This window comes from Heterocephalus glaber, unplaced genomic scaffold (assembly GCF_053883595.1).
Source record: "Heterocephalus glaber isolate CG9 unplaced genomic scaffold, H.glaber_assembly_v1.0 deba00001479, whole genome shotgun sequence".
NCBI lineage: Eukaryota > Metazoa > Chordata > Mammalia > Rodentia > Bathyergidae > Heterocephalus > Heterocephalus glaber.
In genome coordinates this window covers 1,648,590-1,667,423 of record NW_028258316.1, presented here as the reverse complement: position 1 = coordinate 1,667,423, position 18,834 = coordinate 1,648,590, and the positions used below count along the sequence as shown (strand labels likewise).

Genomic DNA, 18,834 nt, shown 5'->3' with positions numbered 1-18,834 from the left:
GGTAAGAGGGGCTCTGGAGCTGACCAGCCCACCTGTGCACCCGCAGGACCCAACTGTGAGATCAACCTGGACGACTGCACTAGCAGCCCCTGCGATGCGGGCACCTGCCTGGACAAGATCGATGGCTACGAGTGTGCCTGCGAGCCGGGCTACACAGGTGAGGGATCCATAGGGGGCAGGCAGAGCCAAGGGCAGGGGCACAGTCCACCCAGGGCCCTTGGACAGGCCAGGGGACCTCAGGGACTAAGGGCAGGGTGGCAAAGGCTGATGCCCAACTGTTGAGCTGGCGGGCTGGGCTATCACAGAGACCAAGAGAGGGCCGGAGGGGCCGCTCCGCCCCTACTCAGCGCGGCCCTGCCTGTCCGTCAGCAGGCCTGGGTTCTGGGCAGACGTCCGCTGCCGCTTCCCTGTGCGCTTGAGCACAGCCGTGGCCTGTCCAGGCCCCAGGTCCTTGTCATCAGATGGGCACCGCTGGGAAGGTGACAGGAGAGCGTGGGCGTCACGGGTGCGGCTGGCACCAGCAGCTGGGGAACTGAGCCTGGCCCCTCCGCACAGGGAGCATGTGCAACATCAACATCGACGAGTGCGCGGGCAGCCCCTGCCACAACGGGGGCACCTGCGAGGACGGCGTCAACGGCTTCACCTGCCATTGCCCCGAGGGCTACCACGACCCCACATGCCTGTCCGAGGTCAACGAGTGCAGCAGCAACCCCTGCATACACGGGACCTGCCGGGACAGCCTCAACGGGTAGGCCAGGCCACGCTGCCGGGGGCGGCCCTGGGCTGCATCCCGTGGGCACCGCGTCACTCGGGATCCAAGGACGCTCTGGAGCGGGAGGCCTGGCCCTCGTGGGTCTGCGGGGAGGAGCCATTTATGCTGCTGTGCACGGAGCACTGATGCTCAGCCCCGGGTCGCAGCGGGCGCGTGGGAAGGGGGCGCGGTCCCCGTGTCACGGAGGCCCCACTTTGCCCTTACTGGGCGCCGTCCCGAGTGTGAGGTGTCAGAACTCTGGCCGCTGTTGAGCTTGCTTTAAAGGATGCGAGGGTCCTGGTGGGTGGACACCTCGTCCGGAGCTCGGCCCCGTGCTGACCCGTGGTGTGCTCGCTCCCCCAGGTACCAGTGTGACTGTGACCCCGGGTGGAGCGGGACGAACTGTGACATCAACAACAACGAGTGCGAGTCTAACCCGTGCGTGAATGGCGGCACCTGCAGAGACATGACCAGCGGCTACGTGTGCACGTGCTGGGAGGGCTTCAGCGGTGAGCCGGGGTGTGGCGCCAGGCCCTGGTGAGGCAGCCGGGCCAGCAGGGCTACTGGTGCTGGCCTCAGAGGGCGTGGGCCGGGTGCTGCCACACTGCCACACTGACCGCGCCCCCTCCCCAGGCCCCAACTGCCAGACCAACATCAATGAGTGCGCGTCCAACCCGTGTCTGAACCAGGGCACGTGCATCGACGACGTGGCCGGGTACAAGTGCAACTGCCCGCTGCCCTACACAGGTGCGGACACAGTGGCTCTGGGCCGGGTGCGGGTGCTGCGCTTGCTGAGAGCCTCGGGCTCTGCTGCGCTTGGCCTTGGGGCTGGCGGGTGAGCAGACAGGTAGACAGGTGTGTCAGGGGCGCCGCCTTTGGCACCTGTGGCAGAGGAGAGGCTTGTGTGACTGTTGGAGGGTGGTGCCCAGGCCGGGCCTGCTAGGGTCTCCATGCCTCCCTTCGTCTCTCTTGGGCCTCTGGGGGCTGGGCCGCCCTCCCCCCACCCCCCCGCCAGGCTGAGGGATTCCTTTGACGGCAGCCTCTTTGTGCCAGGAACAAGGAGCCCTGTGTTGGGGCTGAGTGAGGCGGGAGCTGGCTCCCCTAGCGTCCACCCCCTGCCTCGGGTGCGGCCATGGGGGTTGCGGGAAAGGGTCCCTGTCAGATTTCTGTCTAAGCATTTGACAGGGCAGTCCCAGGGGGTGGGCAGGAGACGCTGCCTGGGCCAGGGTGGGGAGGGGTGCCACATTCCCATGACGCCCACGGCCTGGGGCCGGGGAAGGGTTGTTTGACCAAAGTTAGGGGCCTGGACTCTGTCTCTGTTGGTCAGCGAGGACGCTCCGTGGCGGGGCCGCCTGTGTCCCTTGCGGAGGCGCTGATAGCAGGCAGGAGGACGGGCCGTGCTGACCCGCTTCCTGCCTGCCCGCTTCCTGCTTCCTCTGCACAATTGTCGGAAACTCTGGCGAAGTTCCTGCCTGGCTAGGTCACTGTGGAAACTGATAGAGGGCCCTGGAAAGTCACACCAGCAGGCCGGGGACAGGGGAGACAAGGAAGATAGCGCTTCCTTGCTCTCAGGGGCTGGCCCTGCGCCATCAGCAGGAAGCTGACCTGGTCTGTGGGAGTCACCGCGGTGCACATGGACTGCTGTGGCCGTCACCAGGTCCCTACCCAGCCTGGGGCCCGGAGACGGAGCTCTCCTCTAATAGGCAGGATGTGCCTGGGGTCTTGGTGCCACATCTTGTCCCTTCTGTCGACGGCCTCCTGTGACCCAGAGCTGCAGTCAGCTCAAGGGCTTTTCCTCTTCAGAGGGACGCAGGGAGGGGTGAGGGCAACCCAGTCCCCACCTAGCTGGGGTGCCTGTCCAGCACCCGACTTGTTCCTGGGCACCTCCAGCAGGGTGAGTGCCAAGCTGTGCCGTAGCCTGCAGGGGGAGAGAGGTAGCCTCAGAGTGCATCTGCGTGGTGTGCTCAGCATCCCTGTCCGCACCCTGCCCATGAGGCACCGGCTGGCCCGGTCACTTTGCCTCTCTGTGGGGCCAGGTGTGGGTGCTGACACTGGATAGCTGGCAGGTGTGGGGAGCAGACCTGCTGGCTTCGCCCTGACGCCCGCTCCCAGGCCTCACCTGTAGGAAACAGGGAAGGGGACGTTACCAGAACCTCTGCAGTGAGTCCTAGTCTCCTGCGAGCCAGGGCAGCACACGGCGAATTACAGGAAAGGTAGACAAATGAGACTGAGAAGAAGCTGAGCTTTGGGTCTGATCAGTGCTGCTCTGGGCAGCAAAGACAAAAGCCCCCCTAGCTTGCAGCACTTTTCATTCAGTGCATGGGGAAACAGATGTAACAAGTGAAAAATGCAGAGTTCAGTACTTCACATTGGGACAAACAAGGTGTAAAAAGACTGGGGGGGGGCAGTGGAAATCTAAGAACAATGAGGAACTATGCAGATGAAGATTTGGTTCCTCCCTGGCATCTCCCGCAGGTGTGGTCTTGTCCTGGAGATTACAGCATCCGGGGATCACTGAGGTCTCAGTTGTGACCCGAGGCCAAAATGCAATTATGTCTGGAATGTCGTGGCTGGTCTGTAGGCTGGAGAACTAGGCCTACTCCAATGATTTGTCCCTAGAATTATGTAGCATTGCTCCCAACACTCACCCAGTATCTCTCCTTAGGAACCAAGTGTGAGCTGGTGCTGGCCCCGTGTGCTCCCAGCCCCTGCAAGAACAGCGGAGTGTGCAGGGAGTCCGAGGACTATGAGAGCTTTTCCTGTGTCTGTCCCAGCGGCTGGCAGGGTGAGGTTGGCCTGGACCCTCCCGAGCTGGGCAGGGAGCGGGGTGGCCTGGGGAGGCCGGCCAGCCCCACACTCAGGGAAGCTGCAGAGCCGGGAACTGGCCTCGGCCCTTCCTGCCCTGCGCATCTGTGGCTTTCCTGACCCACAGTTGGGGCACAGAGGGCGGTTGTGGGGCCGAGGACTCCCCTGGGGGGCCAGGGGAGAGGCACTGCGGGTGGACACTGCAGCCAGGACAAAGCCCCGAAGATAGAGGCCATGAGTGACCAGCCGGCCACCTCCCCACCCAGGGCAGACCTGCGAGGTCGACATCAACGAGTGTGTGAAGAGCCCGTGCCGCAATGGTGCGTCCTGTCAGAACACCAACGGGGACTATCGGTGCCACTGCCAGGCCGGCTACACGGGGCGCGACTGCGAGGCTGATGTGGACGACTGCCGGCCCAGTGAGTGGCCAGTCACCTCGGGCACGGGTGGGCGCTCCTGCGTCCAGCGGGAGAGGCTGCTCTGCTGTCCAGCCCTGGCAGTGTCCGCTGTGGGGACCCAGAGAGGCCGCGTCCCGGGAGGGAGCAAGGCCAGGTGCAGGACACGCCCTCCAGGCTCCACGTCAGGCCTTGCGTGGCTGACGCCTCCCCGGGGCGCCTGCTCAGGGCTCCCAGCTGGGTGCCAGGGAGCAGAGGCACTGGAGCGTGGCACAGTTCTCCCCCAGGACAGTGGTGGTGCAGGGTCAGCCTGTGCCCCAGCCTGCGGCTTACTCCTGGTCCAACCCCATGAAGCTACAGGACTCCCCGATCGTGCGCCATAGAAAACTGAGGTTTAAACCTGGCACGATGGTGCGTGCCTGTAATCCCGGCACTTGAGGCTGAGGCAGGAGGATTGAAAGTTCAAGTCCTGGGCTGGGGATTTAGCTCAGAGGTTCTGCCGCCTGCCTCGCAAGCGCAAGGTCCCGAGTTGGATCCGTGATACCAAAAAAGAAGGAAAGTTTAAGTCCTGCCTAGGCAATTTAGCAAGACCCTGTCTTAGAATATGATAAGAATGCCAGTCGTGGTGGTGCACACCTGTGATCCCAGCACTTGGGAGGCTGAGGCAGAAGGATTGCCAGGAGTTCAAGTCCAGCTTCACCCAGTCAGGAGAGGCAGAGATGTGTTGCTGGACCCTTGATTGCCTGTTGAGCTGGTAAAGCTCCCTCTTTCCTGGCCTGGGCCCTCGAAGAGGACAGGGGCACAAACTGCTGCCAAGGGGCTCCCAGGCCTCCCTGCAGGGCCGTGACACCGGCGCACTTCGTCCCCTCAATGTGGGCAGTGGCTCCCTCTCAGGCTTGCCCTCCTGTTCCCCTCAGACCCCTGTCACAATGGGGGCTCCTGCACCGATGGCGTCAATGTGGCCTTTTGCGACTGCCTGCCCGGCTTCCAGGGCGCCTTCTGCGAGGAGGACATCAACGAGTGTGCCAGCAGCCCCTGTCGCAATGGCGCCAACTGCACCGACTGTGTGGACAGCTACACGTGCACCTGCCCTGCGGGCTTCAACGGCATCCACTGTGAGAACAACACGCCTGACTGCACGGAGAGGTGCGGGCCCGTGGTGCCATGTGGGTACAGGTGGGCACGGAGCAGGCCTGAGGCCACACACAGTGCCTGGCAGCTGGGGTACAGCTGGTGTCTGCCCGGCCTGGTACAGCATTGAGCTGAGCCTGACGTCACTGGTTGTGTTGCAGCGTCCCCCGAAAAGGGCTTGTGACCCCCTCCGGTGACCAGAACCCGGATCCCCGTAGCTCACCCCAAAGGGCTGACAGTGCCGCCTCCTATCCATAAGACCATCTTAGCCCATCCTGTTCCCCTGTGCCCCTGGTCTCCAGAAAGCCCAGCGCTGAATGTCGTTCGATCCCTGGCTTGGGACAGTTCTCTCCCACATCATGCGTGGCTCTGGTTTCTCTCTTGCTGGTACCTCACCCGCCTGTGCTAGCTCTGTGACCCTGAAACCAAATACAAGAGAAAAACAGCTTACAGGAGGGAGATTTATTCTGGCCCAGCGGTTTCATCAAAGGTTAGGAAAGCTGCTCGCATTGTGGAGGCAGGAAGCAGAGAAGGGGAAAGAACAGAGATCTTCCGGGTCACAGACAGAGTAACCCCGTCCAGCCAGGCCTCCTAACAGCAAGTCGGCTCGAACTCACCCCATCCCCACCTGCAAGCACAGGAGCCTGGGGGTGTCTGACCCAGACCACAGCATGCACACCCACCAGTGTTGTCCAGCCCCACTCTTGCTGAGCTGTGATAAAGGCAGAGGAAGGAAGCGGGAGGTGGTGGAAGTCTGATAGGGCTCGAGGCGCGCAGGTGCCCTCACCCCTCCTGTGCTGCTGCCCGCCTCCAGCTCCTGCTTCAATGGTGGCACCTGCGTGGATGGCATCAATTCCTTCACCTGCCTGTGTCCGCCCGGCTTCACGGGCAGCTACTGCCAGCACGACATCAACGAGTGCGACTCAAGGCCCTGCCTGCATGGTGGCACCTGCCAGGACAGCTACGGCACCTACAAGTGCACCTGCCCACAGGGCTACACCGGCCTCAACTGCCAGGTGAGCAGGGCTGCAGAGGTGCTGGTGCAAGGGGTGGAGGGCCTCACCCCTGGGCTTGGGGAGAGGAGGGCCAAGCTCAGGACGGGGCCCTCGCGGGCACAGTGACAGGAATTGGGGGTGCAGATCCGACAGTGGCTCGTGGAGCCAGTTGGCAAGTAGGTGGTTGTGGAAAAGTGGTGGAAACGTGTTGTGGGAGCTGGTATCTGCACTGAAAGGTCCTTGCAAAAACCATCAGTTCACAAAGCTGCTCGGGGAGTGGTGGACCCCAGCCCCGGTTCTCCCAGGCAGCAGGGCCCTGTGGGGGTCTATGGGGTCCGTGTCTGTCTCCACCTCTAGAGTGGGGTCACAGTGCACGTTGGACCCGAGGCCCTGGCTGATGGGGGTGCCGCTCAGCCCGGGCACAGGAGGAGGGCACTCCAGCGGGATCTGGGCTGCAGGTGGTGAGGTGCTGACCCCAGTCTGTCCCCAGAACCTCGTGCGCTGGTGTGACTCCTCCCCCTGCAAAAATGGGGGCCAGTGCTGGCAGACCAGCACCCTGTACCGCTGCGAGTGCCACAGCGGCTGGACCGGCCTCTACTGCGATGTGCCCAGCGTCTCCTGCGAGGTAGCCGCAAAGCAGCAAGGTCAGAGCTGGGCCCAGCCCAGGCCCTGGTGCCCACCAGGCCAGGAGGGCGGGGGCAGGCCGAGGTGGGGCTGAGCAAGGAGCCAGGCCTCACTCCCCTCCAACCTTTCCCCACAGGCATCGATGTCACCCACCTGTGCCAGCACGGAGGACTCTGTGTGGATGCGGGCAACACCCACCACTGCCGCTGCCAGGCCGGCTACACGGGCAGCTACTGCGAAGAAGAGGTGGACGAGTGCTCACCTAGCCCCTGCCAGAATGGGGCCACCTGCACTGACTACCTGGGTGGCTACTCCTGCAAGGTGAGGAGGTGCCTGGCACAGAGGCTTTGAGCCTTGAGCTGGCACAGCAGGGATGCTGAACTTGGCAGCCCTGTTCACTGCCCAGTCCCAGGGAAGGCTGGCCCAGAGGAGGAGGAGGGCACTGGGCAGCGGGACAGGTGCCCAAGCCTCAGGCCGGCCCTCATCCACTACCAGGCAGTCCCAGGCACACCCAGGGCCTCCTCCTGGGCACGAGGGTCAGCTGGGACCTCGGCCCCACGTGAGACCCACTCGCCCTCTGTCCCACAGTGCATGGCTGGCTACCATGGGGCCAACTGCTCCGAGGAGATCAACGAGTGCCTGTCCCAACCCTGCCAGAATGGAGGCACCTGCATCGACCTCACCAACACCTACAAGTGCTCCTGCCCACGGGGCACGCAGGGTGAGCCAACCCTTGCCAGCGCGCATGCAGGGCAGGGGAAAGCAGGCAGTGCAGGCTCCCACGGAACCAGCCCGTGAGCCGAGAGGGGTCTGCACAGAAAGGGGGCTGTGGCCCACTGTCACCCATCGGCCGGGGACAGGCACTGCAGGGGCGAGCTCGGCCCGCCCTGACTGAGGCGTCACTCTGCAGGTGTGCACTGCGAGATCAACGTGGACGACTGCAGCCCGCTCCTCGATCCCGCTTTCCGCAGCCCCAAGTGCTTCAACAACGGCACCTGCGTGGACCAGGTGGGCGGCTACACCTGCACCTGCCCGCCTGGCTTCGTGGGCGAGCGGTGCGAGGGCGACGTCAATGAGTGCCTGTCCAACCCGTGTGACCCTCGCGGCACCCAGAACTGTGTGCAGCGCGTCAACGACTTCCACTGCGAGTGCCGCGCGGGCCACACCGGTGGGTGCTGCTGAGAGTGTGGGGAGCCCGGGGGGCCCTGTGGCTCCCTGGGCCGGGGTCTGACACGTGGGCCGCCCCGACCGCCTCCCTGCAGGGCGCCGCTGCGAGTCGGTCATCGATGGCTGCAAGGGGAAGCCCTGCAAGAACGGGGGTGCCTGTGCCGTGGCTGCCAACACCGCCCGCGGCTTCATCTGCAGGTGCCCCGCGGTAGGTGCGGCGCGGACCCCCACCCTGGGAGGGCCTGTGCCACCTCATCCGCATCCCCCAAGTGCGTTCCGTTCTTACACGCGCTGCTTTGGAGCAGTCTTAGGTCTGCGGATGCCCCTTGGCCCTGCGCGGCTGGAGCACTGTGTGGTGGGAGGGTCCTGGGCGCCATGGCTCACTCCGGGGTTGCTCTGGGGGCCAAGAGCCTGGCTCTGGGCTCTGGGCTCATATGTCTGCCATCCAGGTCACGCCGGAGAGTGGCGCAGCCCTAAGCATTCCGGGCTGCGAGTCCCCATCCCTCTGCACACCTGACCCTGACCCTGTCCCCGGTCTGAGAACGGTGCAGGAGCCGCTGGGGAGGCTGCGGATGCCCTGCAGGGAGGGGATCAGTGGCACCTGGCGGGGCGCGTGGTGCTGGGGCAGCTGCCTTGACGCCCTGCCTGCCTCCCCTCTTGCAGGGCTTCGAGGGTGCCACTTGCGAGAACGATGCGCGGACTTGCGGCAACCTGCGCTGCCTCAACGGCGGCACATGCATCTCGGGCCCGAGAAGCCCCACCTGCCTGTGCCTGGGCACCTTCACGGGCCCCGAGTGCCAGTTCCCGGCCAGCAGCCCCTGCGTAGGTGGCAATCCCTGCTACAACCAGGGCACCTGCGAGCCCACGGCCGAGAGCCCCTTCTACCGCTGCCTGTGCCCCGCCAAGTTCAACGGGCTCCTGTGCCACATCCTGGACTACAGCTTTGCAGGTGGCACTGGGCGTGACATCCCCCCGCCGCAAGTGGAAGAGGCCTGCGAGCTGCCCGAGTGCCAGGAGGACGCGGGCAACAAGGTCTGCAGCCTGCAGTGCAACAACCACGCCTGTGGCTGGGACGGCGGCGACTGCTCGCTCAACTTCGACGACCCCTGGAAGAACTGCTCCCAGTCCCTGCAGTGCTGGAAGTACTTCAGCGACGGCCACTGCGACAGCCAGTGCAACTCGGCTGGCTGCCTCTTTGACGGCTTCGACTGCCAGCACACGGAGGGCCAGTGCAAGTACGGCAGGGCCAGCCCTGCCCGAGGGGCCCGGGGACAGCCAGGCAGGGTGGCAGGGCGGCCAGCCTTGGGGCGGGCACGAGGCCCAGCAGGCACATGGCCTGAGTGTGCCCTGGGCCCGCAGCCCCCTGTACGACCAGTACTGCAAGGACCACTTCAGTGACGGGCACTGCGACCAGGGCTGCAACAGCGCGGAGTGTGAGTGGGATGGGCTGGATTGCGCGGAGCACGTGCCTGAGCGGCTGGCGGCCGGCGCGCTGGTGGTGGTGGTGCTGCTGCCTCCCGAGCAGCTTCGCAACAACTCCTTCCACTTCCTGCGCGAGCTCAGCCGCGTACTGCACACCAACGTGGTCTTCAAGCGCGACGCTCAGGGCCAGCAGATGATCTTCCCCTACTACGGCCGTGAGGAGGAGCTGCACAAGCACCCCATCAAGCGCTCTGCCACAGGCTGGGCCCCGCCGGGTGCCCTCCTTGGCCAGGCTGCCGCCTCGCTGCTCCCCAGCAGGGCAAGCAGGCGCCGGCGCAGAGAGCTGGACCCCATGGACGTCCGCGGGTGAGTCCTGGTGCACACCGACACACGCACACCGCCCCCGGCCAGCTCTGCCTGAGCCTCAGGCCGCCCCAAGGCAGGCAGCACACGTCCCTCTTCAGGGGAAAGGACAAGGACAATCCGGGAGGACCTGGGCCACTCAGGTCCCATGCGGCCGAGGGGCAGGGGCACCAATCCCAGTCCCACAAGACATGGTGCGCTTGCCTGGGGGCTGAGCCTGTCGCCCCTCATCCCGTATTTGGGGGTCCCAGTGGCCTTCCACACCTACTTAGCATATTTGATTTGGGGCGTCTGGGCCACGGTGCCAGGTTGGGGCAGCTTGGTGTGCCCTGGCCCCAGCAGTTTGCCAGCCATGGCTTCACTGGTGAGGGACAGCTGTCACACGGAGGCCAGGTCAGAACCCTGTGGTGCGGAGGCTGGCCCTGGTGCGGGCATCCTGGCTGGTGTGTGACCCGTGCCCCTGTGGTTCTGAGCCTGCCACCTCCTGCCCGTCCCTCGGGGGTTCTGAGGACTCCCGCCCCTGCTGTGCCTCCCTGCACGGCTCCTGGGAGGGCGTGGTCTCCTCAGGATGCGCTGTGTCCTCCAAGGTGAGGAAAGTAGGCATTGAGACATCTAAGGGGCCCAGCAGTGGTGGGACAGGGCCTGGCAGGGCCACACTCTGCACACCACTCCGTGGTGAATGCCTGCAGCGTGCCCACGTAGGGACCGGGGCGTCACTGGTCGGGCCGCAGGACACGGTCCCCTCTGCAGTTGCTGTGAGACCTGTCTGCCATCAGGATGGTCAGGAGCTGGGGGACAGTCCCCCGCTGGTGGCAGGGGACATGACTCTGGTCCCAGCCCAGGTGCTTGTGTCACCAGATCCATCGTCTACCTGGAGATCGACAACCGGCAGTGCGTGCAGTTGTCCTCGCAGTGCTTCCAGAGTACCACCGACGTGGCCGCATTCCTGGGTGCGCTCGCCTCGCTGGGCAACCTCAACCTCCCCTACAAGATCGAGGCCGTGCAGAGTGAGTGCCCGGTCCGCAGCGTCGAGGAGAAGCTGCCCAGGAGCCACTGGGTCTTCCCATCCCTCGGGGCTCTCGCTCCTGGTTCCAGCTGCTACTGTGCTGTGTGTCCTGCCGCCAGCTCAGAGAGCACTTTTCTGGAACGTTCGGGACAGCATGTCCTCCTAACAAGGGTGACAGCTGTCGGGGAGCCACCCCGGGGATGAGCACACCCCCGGGGAAGTGGGAGCCTTCTCTCCCCACCCCTCCCTCTGATTTTTCTTTGTTGGGTATTATTTCAAAATCATTACAGCTTTTTTTTAAAAAGAGAGAGAAGGAAGAATTGATTGGTGTCATGTGAAGTGTTGAAGTTTGTATCTTGAAAATCCCCCTAAATCCTTTGTCTTAACAGCTCAATGCAAGTGCAGTGATGTGAAGTTGGCTAATCCTTCTCCCTGAAAGCGGAGAAACTGAAAGCCGTCTCCAGACGGTCGGCTGGTGCAGGAGAGAATTTAGCGATAGTTTGCAATTCTGATGAATCGCGTAGAAAATGACCTTATTTTGGGGGGCGGGACGGAGGAGGGTGGGTGAGGAGGCGCCGGCCACGGAGCCATTCCGCCGCCCCGGCCGCTGCACTGACGCCGGCGCTGCCCGGCCGCTGCCCGCAGGTGAGACAGTGGAGCCGCCGGCGCCCTCACAGCTGCACCTCATGTACCTGGTCGGGGCCGCCTTCGTGCTCCTCTTCTTCGTGGGCTGCGGGGTGCTGTTGTCCCGCAAGCGCCGGCGCCAGCATGGCCAGCTCTGGTTCCCCGAGGGCTTCAAGGTGTCGGAGGCCAGCAAGAAGAAGCGACGAGAGCCCCTCGGCGAGGACTCCGTGGGCCTCAAGTAAGTGGACGCAGCGTCCCCTCCGGGGTGAGAGTGTCTGCCCCGCACCCTCGCGCCCTCCCCGGGCTCCAGAGGCCACTCAGTCTCGCTCCCCCCAGGCCCCTGAAGAACATGTCGGACGGCGCCCTCATGGATGACAACCAGAATGAGTGGGGGGACGAGGACCTGGAGGGCAAGAAGTTTCGGGTGAGTCCAGCGCGCTCCGGGGATGCCGGCGGAGGCTCTGGCGCCGTGACCCTGCGTGACGTGGCTCTCTGCTCCCCCACCCCAAACACAGTTTGAGGAACCGGTGGTTCTTCCTGACCTGGATGACCAGACGGACCACCGGCAGTGGACCCAGCAGCATCTGGACGCCGCCGACCTGCGTGTGTCTGCCATGGCACCCACACCGCCGCAGGGCGAGGTCGACGCTGACTGCATGGATGTGAATGTGCGCGGGCCTGGTACGGCCACTGGGGGGCTTCAGGGCCAGGGGCTCTGCCAGGTCCTGGGTGTCCAGCAGCCCACGCCTCCCCTCCTCAGGCCCACTGCCTCCCCCGGGGCTATAGCTACGGGGTGCAGGGTGGGGGCGGAGTCACCACCTCCGGGGCTGCTGCTCCTCTGGCATCTGCTGAGCAGCATTTCCTCTGGGCCAGTGCTACTGTCCCAGGCAACCAGAGTCCGTGTTCAATGCTTGTTTCTCCCCGCGCCTTCCCAGGCAGGTTTCCGGCTCAGGGTTCTGGCAGGTCGGGGAGCAGAGCTGGAGTGGGCTCTGTTGTCCACTCCAGCAGGTTGCAGCTGGGTGTGGGCTCTGTCCTGGGGAAGCCAGGGGACTCGTGTTCACACAGCTGCCCCCGGGCTGGAGACCGCTGCTGGCACCCGAGCTGTGGCCGGGTGCCTGGCACTGAGCCCCCTCCTGTCTCTGCTCCCATGTAGATGGCTTCACCCCGCTCATGATCGCCTCCTGCAGCGGAGGGGGCCTGGAGACGGGCAACAGCGAGGAGGAGGAGGATGCGCCGGCCGTCATCTCCGACTTCATCTACCAGGGTGCCAGCCTGCACAACCAGACCGACCGCACCGGCGAGACCGCCCTGCACCTGGCTGCGCGCTACTCACGCTCTGACGCTGCCAAGCGCCTGCTGGAGGCCAGTGCGGATGCCAACATCCAGGACAATATGGGACGCACCCCGCTGCACGCGGCCGTGTCTGCTGATGCACAGGGTGTCTTCCAGGTAGGCAGCGGCCACTGGACTCAGTGGCCCTGGGAGCCTTGGTCCCGAATGTGGCTTAGACTGGACACCCGGCACCTGCACCTGGACCTCCGCCCCATGTCCACCCTAGGAGGCCCAGTGGTGGCCCAGCAGGAAGCCTGGGCGGCTGGAGGGTGAGGCAGAGCCACTGTCCCCAAGACAGACTTCTGCGTCAGGGTCAGGCCCAGCCGGAGGTCCCAGTCCCAGTGCCGCTGTCCTCCTGCTCCCCCCTTTTAGCCACAGCTGCAGGCATAGCCTGTGGCGGTGAGTAGAGGGCTTTAGAGGCTGCCTTGCAGCCTTGCTAGGGAGCCTGGGCTGAGGGTGGATTTAGAGGTTTGGATCCCTGGGTCTCCGGGGAGCAGGCCCGGCAGGGGCTCCTCCTGCAGACTGCCAACCACCAACCCTCACACCGTCCCTGGGCTCCAGGCTCCCCTAAAGCGGCTTCAGATGCCCGGAGAAGCAGGCATCCTCACAGTCTCCTGATTAGTAATTTCTTAACTCCATGACACGTTGCTCTGCAGAATAAGATACTGAGATTGGCTGTGTCGGGGCTGCGCCTCTCCTAACAGCCTCCCTGGCACACACAGATGAGGTTCCCTGCTGATCCCCGGGGTCCAGGAGAGCTGCAGGTCCCTTGACCTCGTGTTTCTCACCTGCCCGCAGACAGCGAATGCCATTCCTGCCTGTGGCGTGGGCCAGGGCAGCAGTGGGGACACCCAGTCTGCCATAGCCCTACAAGCCAGAGGTCACATCCCGGCTGCAGCCTGGCAGCTGGCAGGAGCTTGGCTGTTGATTTGGAGGTGGTCACAGCAGTGGGGGGTGTGGTGAGGACCAGAGGAGGTCACACGTGGTCACAGTGACCATGGCCATCAGGGCCTGGCCCCTCCTGCATGCGTGGAGTGCAGGTGCCTGGTGTCGTCCCTGGAGCCGTTCATGTCAGACATCGGCTTCCAGCCGGGCACCTTGTGCTCATGTCCACTACAGCCTAGCCTGAGTCCTTCCCTGCCCCCCAGATCCTGATCCGGAACCGAGCCACGGACCTAGATGCCCGCATGCACGACGGCACGACGCCGCTGATCCTGGCGGCCCGCCTGGCCGTGGAGGGCATGCTGGAGGACCTCATCAACTCGCACGCCGACGTCAATGCCGTGGATGACCTGGGTAGGCTAGCTGCCTGGCTGCGGGAGGCGGTGGCTGCTGTGGGCCCACTGTGACTCTCTCCATCTGCGACCCCCCAGGCAAGTCGGCCCTGCACTGGGCTGCCGCCGTGAACAACGTGGATGCTGCGCTGGTGCTGCTGAAGAACGGGGCCAACAAGGACATGCAGAACAACAAGGTGGGCGGGTGGGGAGAGGGAGTCCCTGGGAAGGCAGTGCAGACCACCTGGCTGGCCCTCGGGCCGCGGTCAGCTCTCCCAGCCCCCTCTAGTGCTGCAGGACTGGGGGCTGGGACTGTAGCAAACTGGGAGGACCTGCCCCCTGCCCCCCCAAGAGCCTGCAGCTGCCGCTGTCCCATCACCACCGCCTGACCTCTCCTTCTGTCCTTGGCTGTCACTGGGGGGCACGGCGATGGGGCCCTGGCTTCCTACAGGAGGTCCCCACCACAGTCACATTGCCACTGTCTCCCAAAGCTCAGCCGATGGCCGAGCTGGGCCATTTTTTTCCTCCCTGCCACCAGCCTGACCCAGGTCTCCTAGGTCTCATTGCTGCTCTACCACCTGGCACCTAGGTCCTATGGACTCTTTTTTTTCGGTACCGGGGATGGAACTCGGGACCTTGCGCTTGCGAGGCAGGCGGTGGAACCACTGAGCTAAATCCCCGGCCTCCCTGGGGACTCTTGAGCACAGAAAGGCGGAGCATCCCCCACCTGTGCCCCACATTGCAAGTATCCCTGGGTGCATTCCAAAACAGGGTCCCTCCTGGGTGAGGGGATACAGTGGGTGTCAGCACAGGGGATGCTGTTGGACCCACACGCTCCCCAGTCACAGTGGGGCCGGTGACTTGAACCTGTCCCTCCCCATGGGGAAGACCGAGCTTGAGACTCAGGGACCGGCTGACAGGTGCCAGGTCTCAGGAGCTCGGGGCACATCTGGGCAGATTAGCCCTGGAAGGAGCTGAGGCACCAGGGCCACTTGCAGCCTGTCTGCAGGAAGCCCCTCTCTGCCCACCTTGCAGCTCCTGAGCCCCAGCCTGAGTTGCTGCAGTGTCTCACATCTGTGTGTTGGGGCCACAGTTTATTGGATCTCAGTGCAGCCTGTGATCCCTGGGAGGGTGCGGAGCCCTAGGGGTTGGGAGCAGAGGAGCCCACAGACCTCCTGGGTGGTGTCTGATGTGTGATCAGGCAGGTGTGACGTGTACAGGTGGGTCTGGACGGTTTTCTCACCTGCCCGGTGCCCTGTCCCCAGGAGGAGACACCTCTGTTCCTGGCCGCCCGGGAGGGCAGCTATGAGACTGCCAAGGTGCTGCTGGACCACTTTGCCAACCGGGACATCACTGACCACATGGACCGCCTGCCGCGGGACATTGCCCAGGAGCGCATGCACCACGACATCGTGCGGCTCCTGGATGAGTACAACCTGGTGCGCAGTCCCCAGCTGCACGGCGCCGGCCTGAGTGGCACGCCTACCCTGTCACCCACACTCTGCTCACCCAACGGCTACCTGGGCAACCTCAAGCCTGCTGTGCAGGGCAAGAAGGCCCGCAAGCCCAGCACCAAGGGCCTGACCTGCAGCGCCAAGGAGGCCAAAGACCTCAAGGCACGGAGGAAGAAGTCGCAGGACGGCAAGGGCTGCCTGCTGGACAGTTCGAGCATGCTGTCGCCCGTGGACTCGCTGGAGTCACCCCACGGCTACTTGTCGGATGTGGCTTCACCGCCCCTCCTGCCCTCCCCATTCCAGCAGTCTCCATCCCTGCCTCTCGGTCACTTGCCCGGCATGCCCGACACCCACCTGGGCATCAACCACCTGAATGTGGCAGCCAAGCCCGAGATGGCGGCGCTGGGTGGGGGTGGCCGGCTGGCCTTTGAGCCCGGGCCCCCGCGCCTCTCCCACCTGCCGGTGGCCTCCAGCACCAGCACGGTCCTGGGCACCAGCGGCAGCGGGGCTGCGAATTTCACCGTGGGCACAGCGGCCGGCCTGAATGGCCAGTGCGAGTGGCTGTCCCGGCTGCAAAACGGCATGGTCTCTGGCCAGTACAACCCACTGCGGGGAGCGGTGGCCCCAGGCACACCCAGCACGCAGGCCCCCGCCCTGCAGCATGGCATGATGGGCCCACTGCACAGCAGCCTCTCTGCCAACACCCTGTCCCAGATGATCAGCTACCAGGGCCTGCCCTCCACGCGGCTGGCCACCCAGCCCCACCTGGTGCAGGCCCAGCAGGTACCTCAGGTGCAGCAGCAAAACTTACAGGTGCAGCCACCAGGCCTTCAGCCACCACCAAATATCCAGCAACCGCAGGGTCTGCAGCCGCCGCCACCATCGCAACCACACCTCGGTGTGGGCTCAGTGGCCAATGGGCACCTGGGCCGCAGCTTCCTGGGTGGGGAGCCGAGCCAGGCGGACGTGCAGCCACTGGGCCCCAGCAGTCTGACCGTGCACACCATCCTGCCCCAGGAGGGCCAGAACCTGCCCACGCCGCTGCCGGCTTCACTGGTCCCGCCCATGACCACAGCCCAGTTCCTGACCCCGCCCTCCCAGCACAGCTACTCCTCCTCACCCGTGGACAGCACCCCCAGCCACCAGCTGCAGGTGCCGGAGCACCCCTTCCTCACCCCGTCCCCTGAGTCCCCCGACCAGTGGTCAAGCTCGTCGCCACAGTCCAACATCTCCGACTGGTCCGAGGGCGTCTGCAGCCCACCCACCAGCATGCAGTCCCAGATCGCCCACATTCCAGAGGCGTTCAAGTAAACAGCCGCGCCCCGAGGACCCCGGCTCCCTTTCCCAAGGCCTGCCAGGCATTACCAGTGCTCCAGGATGCTGGGGCCAACCAAAGGAGCCTTTTTAAGAAAAAAATGTTTTTATGCAAAATAAGAGGACAAGAATTTCGATTTTTTTAGTATTTATTTATGTACTTTTATTTTACACAGAAACACTGCCTTTTTATTTATACGTACTGTTTTCTATGGCACCAGGTAACAACTTACCTGTTCCCAGGAAATAAACTAGTTCTCAAAAGTCACGATTTTCCTGCTCGGGGTGAAAATGATGACGTGTTTGTATAAACAAAGATTCATGATTTATAAATGCCATTTATTTATTGATTTCTTCTTTCACAATCCAAAAAGAAGCGATGCTGGAGGAGGGAGGGTTGAACTGCACGCTCTGGAAAGCTCCCAGGTGCCTGCCCCGCGCCTGCATCTCCCGTCCCGACCCCAGCGTCTCCTGTGTCTCGTGAGAAGATGTGTTGAGAGACGGACAAAGGAGCGAAACCTTCACATCTCGGGCACGTGGATTAGTTTGCATCGAGAACCGGAGAAGTGAGGGAAGCGCTGTGGCCTACACGTCAGTGTTTGTGGTGTTTCCGGAAGGCGCTTTTGCAGCTGTGTGCGCCTGGCGGACACCAGGAGTCCGTCGGTCCCGTGGTACCAATCGTGAATCTTTGTCTCAGGCCCAGGGTGACTAGTGTTCGTTAGCCTTGGGAGTGCTGTCCCCTGTCTCGCCCGCTGCCCCAGCCAGACAGCATGTCCTGGACCGAGCGGGTGGTCAGGTGTGTGCAGGCACAGGACCACGCAGAGGACTGAATCCTGCTCTTCAGGAAGGATGCTGGCTGCTGGGCCCTGGCTGGGCCCTGGCTCCTCACCATGGTCTAGGTTCGGATGGTGGACTGCGAAGGCCTGGACCTGGCTGCTGGAGGCCCCCCATTTAGGGGGACCTGCCAGCACAGCCTGCAAGGAGGTCAGGAGAAGCCCATGTCCCAGGTCTTTCCCCAGCAGCCCCAGGTGACGTGGGGGGCACCCATGTCAGGCCTCGGCCGTGCTGGAGGGTGACCTGGCCCCTGTGCTCACGGGCCGCTCACCTAGGAGAGCAGATGATTCTTGGATGGAGTATACGCCTGTGGCAGAGTAAATATCTGTAAATACATTTAAAATGTGGATTTTGTTTAAAAAATCTGAATGAACAAGTCTGTCCTGAGTCAAGCTGGTGGAGGTGTCAGTGCGGTGACCCAGGCCTTGTGACCCGCAGGTGCCGGAAACGTAGCTCCTACGAGCGCAACCCAGGGACGGATGGCCCACCAGCCTCCCTGTCCCCGCATGCACGGGCACTCGGGGCTGGGTGCTGCCACCTGGGGCAGCTCCCCGCTGTCCTGGGCCAGTGCTGTGCCTTCCCTAGTGGGCCCGACCAGACTCGTCCTAAGATGGTGATTCTTACTGTTTTATAAAATAGAGTGTAGTTTACAGAAAAAGAAAAGTTTAAAAAAAAATTGTCTACATGCAAAACTGTAGATGATGAAAATGATGTATTTTTTTTCATCTTTTTTTGTTAACTGATTTGCAATAAAACTGATGCTGATGGTCATCCCGATTTTGCTAACCTGGCGGAGTGGTCTGGCTTATCTTTGGCCGGGGGTCCTCTGAGATGCTGGGCCCTTCTCACGGGAGTCACAGTGGAGAGGAGAGGCAGAGCCCCGAGCTCGAGCAGGGCCGGGGGGCAGAGTCGGGACGCTCCTGTGAGCCCCCATGGCACACTGGGTGACAAGGGGGTCTGATGTCGCCCCGTGACTACAAGATGCTGCCCGGCCTAGGGCCCCAGAGAACGAGCTTTCTCGCCATGTTTGGAGGAGGCCGAGTGCCCGCCACAGGTTGCTGCCATCATTGGGACCGCAGAGAGCAGAGATTAGGGCCGGGTGCACAGGTGTGGGCTCAGGTTGGGCGGGTCCCACAGGTGCGTGTGTCCGTGGTCCTCTGGGCTTTATTCACAACAGCCTGAAGAGCTGGCTATCCGCTAACTGGCGAGTGGCTGACGGCACGTGGTCTGACTTTGCTACGATGGGGCATCGCAGGTGCTCACCTGGCTGGGCCGATCAGCATGCACGGGAAGTTGTCCCTGGCGGGTCTGGAGGGGATTGCACCCCAGTCCATTAAGGAGGG

At 63.5% G+C, this 18,834-nt stretch overlaps 1 protein-coding gene across 1 annotated transcript in view; it reads left to right on the top strand.

Moving 5' to 3' along the window:
- Nucleotides 1–18,277, top strand: part of Notch1 (notch receptor 1) — a 40,135-nt gene extending 21,858 nt beyond the window's left edge. The window contains exons 12-34 of the mRNA XM_004848930.4: nucleotides 47–157; nucleotides 556–748; nucleotides 1,115–1,260; nucleotides 1,385–1,498; nucleotides 3,417–3,536; nucleotides 3,823–3,975; nucleotides 4,869–5,097; nucleotides 5,897–6,098; nucleotides 6,568–6,721; nucleotides 6,838–7,022; nucleotides 7,290–7,422; nucleotides 7,612–7,869; nucleotides 7,964–8,076; nucleotides 8,532–9,103; nucleotides 9,228–9,656; nucleotides 10,512–10,660; nucleotides 11,305–11,521; nucleotides 11,620–11,707; nucleotides 11,799–11,964; nucleotides 12,437–12,732; nucleotides 13,764–13,911; nucleotides 13,989–14,086; nucleotides 15,155–18,277. Of these exons, the coding sequence (XP_004848987.1) occupies nucleotides 47–157; nucleotides 556–748; nucleotides 1,115–1,260; nucleotides 1,385–1,498; nucleotides 3,417–3,536; nucleotides 3,823–3,975; nucleotides 4,869–5,097; nucleotides 5,897–6,098; nucleotides 6,568–6,721; nucleotides 6,838–7,022; nucleotides 7,290–7,422; nucleotides 7,612–7,869; nucleotides 7,964–8,076; nucleotides 8,532–9,103; nucleotides 9,228–9,656; nucleotides 10,512–10,660; nucleotides 11,305–11,521; nucleotides 11,620–11,707; nucleotides 11,799–11,964; nucleotides 12,437–12,732; nucleotides 13,764–13,911; nucleotides 13,989–14,086; nucleotides 15,155–16,654 (5,774 nt within the window). The 3' untranslated portion in view covers nucleotides 16,655–18,277. The remainder of the gene's footprint in view (nucleotides 1–46; nucleotides 158–555; nucleotides 749–1,114; nucleotides 1,261–1,384; nucleotides 1,499–3,416; nucleotides 3,537–3,822; nucleotides 3,976–4,868; nucleotides 5,098–5,896; nucleotides 6,099–6,567; nucleotides 6,722–6,837; nucleotides 7,023–7,289; nucleotides 7,423–7,611; nucleotides 7,870–7,963; nucleotides 8,077–8,531; nucleotides 9,104–9,227; nucleotides 9,657–10,511; nucleotides 10,661–11,304; nucleotides 11,522–11,619; nucleotides 11,708–11,798; nucleotides 11,965–12,436; nucleotides 12,733–13,763; nucleotides 13,912–13,988; nucleotides 14,087–15,154) is intronic.
- Nucleotides 18,278–18,834: the final 557 nt, after the last annotated feature.